This window comes from Lissotriton helveticus, chromosome 2_1 (assembly GCF_964261635.1).
Source record: "Lissotriton helveticus chromosome 2_1, aLisHel1.1, whole genome shotgun sequence".
Taxonomy (NCBI): Eukaryota; Metazoa; Chordata; class Amphibia; order Caudata; family Salamandridae; genus Lissotriton; species Lissotriton helveticus.
The window spans coordinates 935,002,802-935,015,394 of NC_136059.1; the positions used below are offsets into that span (position 1 = coordinate 935,002,802).

General features: G+C 43.4%; 1 protein-coding gene across 2 annotated transcripts in view; it reads left to right on the top strand.

Annotated features, from left to right (window-relative positions):
* LOC144819548 (protein FAM240B-like) overlaps positions 1 to 12,262 on the top strand; it is a 251,421-nt gene extending 239,159 nt beyond the window's left edge. For both annotated transcript variants that reach the window (XM_078677388.1, XM_078677389.1), the window contains exon 3: positions 7,563 to 12,262. In XM_078677388.1, coding sequence (XP_078533514.1) covers positions 7,563 to 7,644 — 82 coding nt within the window. In that variant the 3' untranslated portion in view covers positions 7,645 to 12,262. The remainder of the gene's footprint in view (positions 1 to 7,562) is intronic.
* The last annotated feature ends 331 nt before the right edge of the window (positions 12,263 to 12,593 follow it).

The following is a 12,593-nucleotide window of genomic DNA, read 5'->3' on the forward strand; positions in this document are numbered from 1 at the left end:
GAGGAACTCTTTTAGGCCACAGCTAGGCTGATAGTATATTCTCACTAACCTGACTTTTAGAACACTTTCTTTTGAGGAAGGTCACGAGCCAGCTCTGTGGTAAGCATTATGCTCAGTCCTGATGGCACACGCAGTGATTCATTTTTGGATTAGGATTTCCTCATTTATTAATACAAAAAGAGTTACTGGCACAGGCCTTTACTATTAACCGTCTCTGTAGTTTGACCACATTTACAAAGTTGACTTTCCAGCCAGAATGGCGCTTTAGCCCAACAAAAAAAAGCATGTAACATTTTGGTGGCAGTAGTTTCACTTGTAACACTGCAACAATGACTGACTCAAAACTATCTCGGTACATAAACTACTTTGTTATGGGTGTACTTGATATCCATTTGAGCCTTAAATAACACACTCGCCACAATCTCAGCAGGGTGTGCAGCGAGAAAACCCTCTAAGAAAGGATCCGTGCACCACAGGAATGATAGAAACAGCGAGGGGGCATGAAGCGGACGTTCCATGACAAATGTACAGAAGAACATTCCCGCAATCTTTCACGCGTCAAGACATTTACAAGCACAAAGCCCGCCAATCATTGAAAAAACACATCCAAATACAAAGGCAGACTTATGGCATTCGTTAATGCCACTTGATTTTCAACTTGACTTCCCTATTAATTTTAAATCAACAGGAGCACACATACACGATAAAACAGTGTAAAGCTGCCTCACTCACTTATGTAGAGAAGATCAGGCAATTCCTGACTGAACGTTCAGTGCGCAGGTCGAAGGACTGACGGCGGGCCCACCACCTTCGTCACTTCAGTGTGTGGCATAATTGAGCAGCAGAGGCGCAGCTGAAAGATGTTGATTCTGACTTTGTAGTGGAAGCTTTGCGTCAATCTTCATGTCACTCATACCAAGAGTCCCTTTTCGTTGATTTGTGTAGTTCTTCCAAGCTCTCCCTTTGTGTGCACTAGCCTATCATGATTGTCACGTATTTTGGCTTGCTCTGTTGCCTGGTACTTACTTTGATTCTTTTGTAGGCAGAGACTCTCCTAAGCAAGTGAACTGCAATTCACTGTGACAGTTCAGGTTTACCGCCTTCCTCTTTAGTCTAGGGGCCGGCTGTCCTCAAGTGTTATCCGCAATCAGTGACAGCCTAGGTTGTCCTCGGCGGCCCCTGCAACTTTCGATCACTGACTCCATTGCGTGAAGCTGAGCCTGGTGATGAATAATTGGATTCACCGTGGGACAGCATGCAATAGCGGCCCGGGCAGTGCCGCAGGAGCTAAAATTGTGGCGCCGCCAACACACGAGTAGCCAGTCCAAGCCGCTTCCTCTCAAATCAAACTCCCCGCCTTCTCAAGCAGGACGACATCCCCCCTCCCCTCGGCGTCAGATTAATGGATGTATTAGACTGGCCTGGGCAATACCGCGATGTCAGGCTGTGTGAGAGCCGCGACGTGGAAATCAAAATGTAACATTGTTGCACAGCGAGACTAACAGCAGCATCAACGCTGCTACAAGACCCAAGCCTGCAGCAGGAACAGCGCACACACCCCAGGTAGGGACAGGCGCGCTGCCAGCTGCAATACTTTCACTCCATGATATAGTTTAGGCAGTGCTAGGGAGGTAGAGGTATTATGCAAATGCGTGACAATGCATTTCAGTGCGGTGATGCGGATCACCACACTGAAATGCGTTAGTGTCACACGTGATGCGTGATAATTGACAGGACTGCACACATCCACTGGCACATGTGGACACCCAAATACACATACAAGCAAGTAAGCACACACTGATCAAAACACAAATAAACCCATTTAACACAGATAGGGATATAATACAAAAACAGTCATCGCCAATGCAGGCACATATACAATTTACAGGTACTTGTATATAATACACGGGTGAATGGGTATATGACTGCTAGGGAGTGATCAATGAATTCATACATGTGAGTCCATACCTGGGTAACAAGAACAATGCTTTTTTGTGGATGTATACATGGATGCTTAGATCGATGGTGTGATGATATATATGGATTGATTAACATATTTGGTTGATAGAGGGATGAGTATATGTGCGTGGGCGCAGGTGGGTAAACAGACTGGCACATCAATACATGGCATCCATTCAGGCAACTCTCTCATCTACGTTGCACATTCATTCATCCATTCAATTTGTTTACTCGTTTATCCAACAATCCACTCACTCATCCATTCCCATAACCACATAGGAAATCAGCAGTAAATGAAGGACTACTGTGACTTAAAATGCCAGACAGGATGGATTTGTTAATGTTTGTTTTTTTAATGTAGCAGTCTAATAGCATCTTTCATTGAAAGTACTTTTCACCGACACGGTTTTAGAAAATACAACGTTTTGAGTGTGGTACTCAGTAGACCACCAGCTTCTGTGGTTTGTGCTTCTCAAGTATAAACTCAGGTCAGCTCCTTCGTTTCAAAATGTATAATAGATGTGTATCACAGAGGCATGTTGTGTCCATCTCTGGTGATACTGACTGTATCTTCCATATTACATTTTTTGAAACACATGAGCCGAAAGTATTGGATAGGATATTTTTGCACGTTAATCTTACATTCAATGCATTAATTATAATGTTTTTACGGTGAGGTGGCTGGTGGAAAATCTTCAGGGTGGTTGTGCACAGAAACGTGTGACTATTTATTGAAGCTGAAGATGGTGAAGCATGGAGCAGCAGGAGGTGCTCACTCGGTGTGCACAGGACATCAGTAGGTGTCAGACCTTGTAGAAGAGCAGAGAATATCAGGAGGCGAGCCATGCACAGCAGAACTGGCTGAGAATCAGGACACAGTAGCAGATGGTGTTTACATTGGTGCCCCGTAAGTTCTTGCAGCATAGTCGGAGGATCAGTGTGTGAATATCCTTTGATACCCAAACACTGCCCCAGGCACCACCGTTAACCGACCAGACAATGGCCGAGACCAGTTACACACAGGAAATTTCACGCTGTTTGTGACTTGAGTTTAAAGGAGCTATTTAAACAATGGTCCTTATTTACAAGCCCATTGCGCCATTTTTGCCTCATTTTTCCCAAGTAAAACATAACGCAAAAGTGATGCAATGGGCTTGTAAATCTGCCCCAATATCTCTAAGAGCATTTATTGATTTCCATATGTTATTTTAAATAGATAAATACAACGTTGAAGCTACGTAGTACACTTTAATTGTTTAAATATGGCAGAAATTTAAGAGCCGCATCTACTGGTATATAGATTGAAAAATACATAGACAATGGGTATTCTTTTGAAACCAGGTCTTCACATTTTAGCGCCTTAAATTAGAGTGGCGGGCTTCCCTCCTTTGGAAAAAAAGTGTGGCGTTTGCAGATAACGAGCGCATGGAGGCAGCAAAAATCACACCGCCTCACTTTCTGCCTCTTTTCCCTGTCCTCGAGCTAAATACCTACAAAACAGAGCAAATCTTTCTTATTTTCAGTACGCTCTCCCTGAATCTTCACATTGTTGACGAAGCAGGACTTTGCTCAACTTCCGCTTCCGTCCCATGCAGAGGAGGCACTACTGTGTGGTTAAGGAAATAGAGAAAGGACTATAACAGAATTAAGTGTGTGTAGTCATCAAGCACTGGCAATGACAACCGATATCCTAGCTTGCCTCATCCAATGCAAAGGTAGGCGAGCCTACAAATTAATCGCAAGTCCTGTTACGGGTTGGCTCAGGCTGTAAAAGCACCACAATCAAAATTTGGTATGTTATGATGCAAAAAATATCATGTTACAATAAAATAAACGTTTGACAGGCAGTGTGTGGCCCGGTGCATTGAAGTGCGCTGCGAGTAACCTGCTGCTCCAGCCTACCAAATCCCTGCAGCATATGCACCATGGCAATCAAACGTGTATGTCCTCTGAGCCACAGCGCTCCCTGTGCTCTTGGCACAGTTAGGGGGAAAACAAAGTATTGAGCTGATAGGGTAAAGCGGTACGCCAGCCCACAGCAATGCGCAGTGTGTATTGTGGGGTCCCTCTCTAGCATAATCGGATCTTTTTGAGCCTGCTTCTTCCATGGTGTAACAAACCACAAAAAATCTCCTTTACTCTGCTCAGGAATCAACTAGTGTACCATGTCTGCCTTATTACCGAGAAAAGGGAGAGGGGGCCTAAAGGCCAGGGCAGCTGACTTTGAAGCTAGGGAACAGGGTTTGAGTCTCGGCAATGATGCTTCTCTGATTCTGGGCAAGTTACAATCTCCCCGTGCCTCCCATGATATGAACGTGTCCTTGTGTAATATAATTGGTGCTCATGTAAAGCACTCCAGTACCTTCGGGTCTATATAAATCTGCACACACAAAAAAATGTGCACTTCAGAGCTCTGAGATTTTCAGATCCCATAAGAAAGGATCTAGACATTCATTTAGTTAAGATTTCTCCTTTGTATTCCGGTGCTTATAAGTTGGAATTTCATACACCGAACTGCAAGCACCAGAATGCAAAGGAAAAATCTGTACTGGATATACCAACATTGTTCCAAAAGGCAAGAAATTCAAGGCAAGACCCCACGCTCTCCAGCACCTGCACAGAAAAAAAACATTCTAGGTATATGCACATATTTCTTATGGGAAGTTTTCAAACAAACTGGTATAGACTATGCAATGCTGTGCAAAAGTAAATAATTTTAGCTAAAGAAATAGCATTGTAATGCCAGATTCTCAACATTCTATCATTCAATTTGAAGCTGCAAAACACTGCACTCCAGAATAGAAATTATTGTATGATGATAAATGAACTCAGGAATGAGGCTATGGGGGAAAAGAAATAAGACCAGAGATAGGCCAGAGAAAGAAGGCAGAGGGAAAGTTAGGGTAGAGAGACTGTCCATTAGAGTGACTAGTCATACATGTGCAATATTTATATTAAATACCTACAACCAGGAAGGCAGCCAGGGCCGGTCTGGGTATGCAAACCTGCCCTGGCAAATAAGTCAGACCGGCCAGGGGTGGGGGTAGGTTCGGAGGGGAATGGGGTGCTGACAACGCACCTCACCCGTCCCCCGCAGCCTCCACCACCCACACCCCCATCCCCTGGCTGCCCTGCCTTCCACTACTCGCTCACCTCTCAGGGCTGAAACGCAGCTGGTAAGCTTGTCGAGTGGGTGGATAAGGATAACTAACTGTTGTGACGGCCATGAGAATCGTAGGTTCATCCTTCTGGGGCGGGAGAAACCAGTAACGCTGTAAAAGAGATCTTATCTGTGCATGTGCATACGTTATTGGCGTGACAGTAGACAGTGCATGGTAATTTGTAAAAGCATAAATTATGGTCCCAAAGTCTTGCTCGGAAGCCTGTGACTGGTCCTGCTATGTGAAGAGGGGGGTGGTGGCATTGCTGCGTGCTCCTCAGCCCATCTCATCATTTTTTGCTGCACCACAGACACCCCAGCCCCTGTATCACCAGACACCCCGCCCCTTTACCACCAGACATCCCTAGCCCCTCTATCACCAGCCCCTTTGTGACCAGACACCCCTGCCCTTATCCAGTTTACTTTAACAAACTTTATTGAACACATGAGAGTAACAAGAAGACGGTAAACCTAATTTATTCAAACGTAGCGAAAATCTGAACTTATCATGTAAAAGAATAATAAAAGAATGTCGGCTCGGAGTTTGGAAATGAGAAGATCTGACTTTAGAAGGATGTACTATAATGTTCAATGGTGCTGTGGCTGCTTACAATACTTATACAATAAGGAGGGATGTGGCAAAACGGCCAGGTTCTATGTTTCCATTCTCGGATCAACATCCTGTGATTTTGGGCAAATTACCTAATCGCGCCGTGTATACAAAAATGAACGTGTTCGTGAGTTACCGGTGCTTTTGTAAATCCCTTAAATACCTTTGGGTTAACTTAGTGCTATACAAAACTGCAAAAAATAATAATATTGAATCTATACACAACTGTTCTGTTCTCTTTATGAAAGTCAATTATTACCCCCACCCATGTGTCTCATGTGCAGCTGCGGGACCGGCTGGGCAGTGGCATTGTCTGGAGTCTTGTCTCTGACACCCCGAGTTTTTCATAGGTCTTTAAAGACCATTTGCATAATTGCATACCTTTGTAAACTGGTTACCGAGGCTTCATTTTTGATTCAGGTTCCAGTACCCCTTGGAACCTTTGCTCTGCCTATACCTTACATTTGTATTTTAGATTTACTGCCATAGTGTGAGAATGCATTTCATCAAAAAGAATATAAAGTAGGGTTGCCAGCACGACCCTCCCTGACCCCCAGTCCGGTCCCCACATGCAAACCCTACCCTGTACGACCCTCCAGCATTACCCTAAGATACTACCCTACACTACACAAACACCATAGCAATACCCTAAACCCTAAAACACTACCCCAGCAAGACCCTCTCCTGACCCCTAGTCCGGTCTCCACACTTAAACACTACACTGTACAACCCCCCAGCACTACCCTAAACCCTAAAACACTACCCTTCACTACACAAACACCACAACACTACCCTAAACCCTAAAACACTACCCCCAGCACGACCCTCCCCCAACCCCCAGTCCTGTCCCTACACTCAATCACTACCCTACATGATCCCCCAGCACTACCCTAAACCTAAAACACTACCCTATACTACACAAAACAACAATTAATAAGGCATGAAAATGGTATAATAAATAAGCCACCGGTCTACCATTCAGCATGCAGCTTGAATAGAATATTAATAGTAGTCTGGGCAATGTCCAGTAGTATTCAAATTGTCTGTATTAACTAAATGTTCTGCATTGTAAATTAAGACTATGCGATTACAAATAAGTATGTACTTAGTATTCTGTTAGTATTCAAGAAGTACCACTCACATATCAGTAGTCTTCATGCACTAGCCTTCCCAAAAAGAACACTATTGAATACTACAATTGGTATAAACTAGTCTTCGAATGCTATAAAAAGGCAGGTTTACCACTAAATGTAGTATTCCACTTCGGTGCCATGGCCAGCCGTCAGGCTGAGAAGGAGAGATGCCGCAAGTGGAAGTTCTTGGAGAGGGAACTGGAAATCCTCACAGAGGAATGCTGCAACCACCACGAGCAGCTTTTTGGTAGATGTTCCCAGGCATTCCCTGAGTCGAAGAAACGCAAAATATGGAGGGAAATGCAGCAGCACACCAATGCCATGAGAGTGTAATTTAAGGGTCTGATTCACAAAGGTAAACGTACTCTTTTTGTGTAGTTTACATTTTTTTTGCTATTCACAAACTTCGATTTAATAGTAAATTTACGATTGCGGAGGCTCCGCAATCGAGGCATAGAATTATGCACATAAAAGATAGGCCTGTACTACCTTTTTGTGTGTTGAGTTCTCCGCCCGACTGCGGAATCTCTGCAGCAGTAAACTTACTATTAAATTGGGGTTTGTAAATAGCAATAAAATAGTAAACTCACACAAAAGTGTAAGTTTAACTGTGTGAATCAGGCCCGCAGTGTTTAAGTGATGAAGAGAAAGTATGCAAAAAAGATGGCGTCTAACTCCTTGTATGTTTTTCATATTTCAGGCTGCGGAACGAATGGCTGGAGAGGCTGGAAAGACGGGAGATGATGAGGAAGATGCATGAAGCCCAGCAGAAACAGTGCTGAAGAGAATATGCGCCACGTGCCTTCAGAAAGAAAGAAATGAGCATTTCCGGAAGTGGAACATAGCACTGTTCACTGACTTTCTCTTTGTCAATCATATGGAGCCGGTGGAACTTAGTTTGTAAGGCGACCCACCTGGACAAGAACCATCCTATGGTGGTGTATGTGAGCTGTCATTTGTGGCAGGTGCAGAGCGAACCAGGAGAACGCCTGCACATTTTCAAACACCTGAAACTGTGCACAAATCAATATTCATGCACCTGAGACTATTGTGCTTACCATGCATGTTTACATAAATAGTTATTAGGTATTAAAAACAATAAAGACATAAATAGCCATGCAATAAGACAAAAGCAAATTGCAGCATATTGCATCATCAAGAGAGTGCATTGATTATTGCCTTTTTCCTTCGTTTAATTTTTCCTTCGTATTTCTCTTCTCTATATGACACAGAAGGTTATCGTTTTTCAGAATCTGATGTAAAGAAAAAAGTTACGATACTATCAGAAAGTAAAACTGAGATGGATCTCTCCTGCTTTGTGTGCCTCAATTGCCACCATAAGCACTGCAATGCATCTAGCTGTAATAAATGTGTTTATGGACTGTAACTGCAGCCTCTGCACTTTACAACGCTATTCATGCTGCACTTTACGATACCACTATTGGCGGGTAAGAATGGATCCTCTGAAGGTCTCCATAAAGATGGTGTGATGAAAGAAAGGTCCATCGAGGCTCGTCACAATGAACTGCCCTGGCACGCGCACAGAGACTCTGGCTTGCTATTTTCCTCCAGAGTGTCTCCAATGTAATGAAATTTAATGCTGAGATCAGAATTTTTGCTCTCAGCCTCCATCAGCCACAGCTTGTGTTATAAAGAGGGACCCACTATCATCCTTCCAGACCCGATAGGTATAATGAAGCCCATTTAAAATTAATTTTGAAGAGGAACTGAAGTGTGTACTACTGACATAAGCATCACATCATATTTGTGGATCAGGCTTAGTCCAAGGGGCGTGAGGCATTCATCCTCTGGGACAGGTGAGTCAGTGACAGGCATGCATCAGTGCCATTCTGGGCTCGGGCACGAGTGGGCCCACTCAAAGCATCTTTTGTATTAGACTATTGTGGTGACCCTGTGGTCAGCATAGTGATGAACACTGCATCATCTCGTCCCACCGGCACCGTAGCGGAAGAGGGACCGCCCGACAGGGAGTTGGCAGTCCCCCTGCTCTTATTACAATGTGACTGCCTTCATGGTGGTCGCACAGTGTATATTTTCTACTGTGGCTTGTACTACTGGCTGCAGCACAAGCCACAATAGAAAAAGTACACTTTCAAAACATCCCTGCATCGTGTGGCAGGCACCATGACGGCCTCATAGGGAAGGGCCAGGTGGAAAGGGGGCCCGCTAGTGGCGCCCCAAAGTCACGTTCCACCTGCCTTTTCATGGCGGCTGAACCTCCATGAAAGGACAGGCGGAAAGGGACATTGTAATCCCTATGGCGGTGCCTAGGAAGGCACCGCCCCATTGTATGCATTACTGACCCTCTGACGGTCCAATGGGCTCAAACGTCAGACTGGGCCTCTGCCTGCTGCCTCCGACTGCACGCATTGTAATGCCCCGGTCAAACCGCAGCAGCAGATGGTGGTCAGACCACATCGGATAATCCATCGGATGCGTTCCGACCACCATCAGAATGACCCACTTTGTTTTTCGTCATCTGGGAGGGAACAAAAGCAGAAAAAAATAACAACTTATTATGTTGGTTTTGAAACTTAAAGCCATTTCTAGGTCTGTAAAAATGCAATTTTGTGGAACTATCTGTACTGTGTGCAAGGTCCCACCACACCTTGCTACTGCTCTTTTAGTATGAATTTGTTTTGCCTTGCTGCCTTCCATGTACTATAACTGAAGTTGCAGTCTCAGGGTCACCCGTTCAACGAAAGGGAACTTGAATTAAGTGCCTGTGCTTGCTCATCGAAACAAATTGAAAGGAACCTTCAAAGCCACCTTCGATGCATATGCTGAAAATGCCACAAAAACGTGAAGGCCACTCATACAAACTCAAGAAAAGAACGCATTAAAGAAGACGGCGATCCTCCACGGTGTTTGGAAGGAATGTCCTCGATGGTATGCTATTGTGCAGTACAATGGTTAAAGCGTATGAATACGAATTCGTCCACCGTTTTTCAAGGAATGAGCTGCGCAGAATATTTTATTCGTCAAAGTCTAACAGAGCCAAAAGACTATGCTTTGGACCAAAAAGGCAGTAGAGTTCGACACAATATTGTCAAACGTTTTCCAGTTGCAGACAAGTGACTGAGCAAAAACACTGGCTGCATGGAGATGACAGATGAGCAGATCTATAAAATGTCAGAGAAAGGTTCTTGCTAGATTTCTACATCCGAACAGGAGTACAGTTCGGTGCTCAGCTCCACACTCAGGAGATCCGCAAGAAGATGTTAGTGTTGGAGTAAGGTGTGGGTTAAGCCATTGAAGGCGATGACCACAAATGTAGACAGAAGTGTAAACATGACAGGAAATAGAAGCAACATCCAGAAGGACAGAGGGGGTGTGCAAAACTGCAAAGATCTTCCTTGTAAGTTACTGAACACAGGTTGCAAAGTCATCTAAGAAGGGTGTGGAAAAAAACCCAAAAGTAAGTTTTGCCAGGTAAATACCCTATAAAATCCTGCTATGTTCGTCCGACTTTTCTCCCAAATATGCTATTTCACAGAAAATTAATTGATACATTTTTTCCAGAAATGTTCACGTATGAGCAAAGTTTTAGGAAGATGACAAACTTTTCAAACTTTATAAAGTGAAAAGATTAGTTGTGCAAAACGTGGGTGAAATGTATATTCCAACCACTTCTAGAACAATGAGACATAGAAATATGGACCCAAGTGCTGGATTGACTTCACCAAAGCTGTGTGTTGAAGGAACACGTTTTCAATGTTAAAGATGTATTGTGAATTATGCCTAGCAGTGTCGGAATGGGACAGAAAGTAGACCCAGGCACCAAAATAAAAGTGGCCCCCATTAGTGAATTAGACAGCTAAGAAGTGTCACATTTGGTAGTTTTGAGCTTGTAAAGACCCGCCCTATAAGTGTTTTGCAAGGTATCGAACATTGCATGAATTGAGCTTGCTGCAGGCAATGTTTTTTTGGGTATCGGAGACATCAACAGCAAAAACCGACCCAGCAGACCACCAAACAGGTCTGGAATGGAGTGATTGACAGGTACCGGGATGAAGTCTGAGACAACACATTTAAATCACTCAAAGGATATGGACGAAGACTGCAATATTCTTAGGAGACCTCAATTAGCCACAACTTTGTGGTGCCAGCTAGAATTGTTCAAACAATTTCAGTGCTTAGACTTCTTTTTCACAAGATATTTTGGAGTGGAATAACTATGTTGCGAACACCAGTCTTACAACACATTGGGAGAAAATACAACCTTGACAGAGTGTGTGGTTAGCTGACTATTAGGTTAGGTAAAAGCCAGTACCCTGACAGCAGAGAGCAACAATTGGTCCAGAAATAGTAGGAACAGAAACATAATGGCATACTTATGGAAACTGAAGGCTCATGAGACATAGAGAGAGGCTTTTGAAATAATTTAGTGTACTTGAACCAAGACATTGTCCAGGTACTGGTTCAAAATGGAGACCGTTTGATACAATTACTCTGTGAAATGTAAGGTGTGTATTAAAAAAAATGAATTCATTTAAATTAGCTTGGATATGCGACGTTGGGGAATAAAATAAAGATCTACGAACACCTGTGAGTTTCTGGAGCTGTTTAAGAGTGTTGCTTGACTACCGGAGTACTGCTGAGGTGTGCAGATCTTTACTACTTTCTTATCTGAATAATGACAAGAGATCCAGCTTTTCACAATATCACCCAATGGCTCTCAGTGCAGGACTTATTTTGGGGGGGGGGTTCAGGACTTTTGCACACGGAAGGAAGAGATTTAAGAGTGGGTAACGTTTGATTTTTCGAGAAAGGATGGGGTTGCACGGTACATCACTTTAGAAATGTCAACAGGGCAACCTATTTAATGGTATTATGATTATCATAACGGTTAATCGACATCAATCTGCTACTCAGTATCACCAGTCATACCATTATGCTTCCCATACAATTCTTGTATACGATCCTTTACCAGCATATTCAAGGTAAGTATGGCTTATAGCAACAATTCACATCACTGTTGGGGTGCAATCAGGGATGAAGTAATAATAAATCCATTTTAACTCTTGTTTTTTACTGTATCTGTTGGTAAAGATTCGCTCAAGTAGATTTGGGAGCCTATCTTACTGAAATGTATAGTAAACATGGATTCGATTATATATTGGTTGAACTCACCGTAACACTGAAGATGGAGTCTTGTTAGTATATATATATAGCATAGCAGAAACTGAGAACACCCTGGGGATGGAATGAAACATACTTTCAACTATGAATGACGTAGGCATGCAGGAGTATGTTAAGAGCACAACGAGTTGCCATATTCTGTACACCTGAGCCCAAGGCAAGGTCTTGTGCTCATTGTTATTGACCTAATATGCACTAAGAGAGATACAATGAAAGTGGACCCTTAAGAGGTCTATAGCTATATATATATATATATATATATATATGTGTGTGTGTGTGTGTGTGTATTACCCTAAGTGAGTTCTGTGTGTCCTTTCATTAAAAAGCAGTATTTTTCAGCCTCCTGTGGGCCCCCAAATGTCATGCAGGTTGACTTACTTGCAACTGCTGCACTGACCTCGGCTTCATCATAGTTCCTGACTGCCGCGCAGCCTCTCCATTATGTTGCGAAAATGGTGCAGCCTTCCACTGCAAGGCAGCAGTGTGATTATTTTTCCAACAAAAGTCTAAAGCTTTGAAGACGCATTCACAGCAGTTGTAAAGTAAGCAGCTTTAATAACATTGAGAA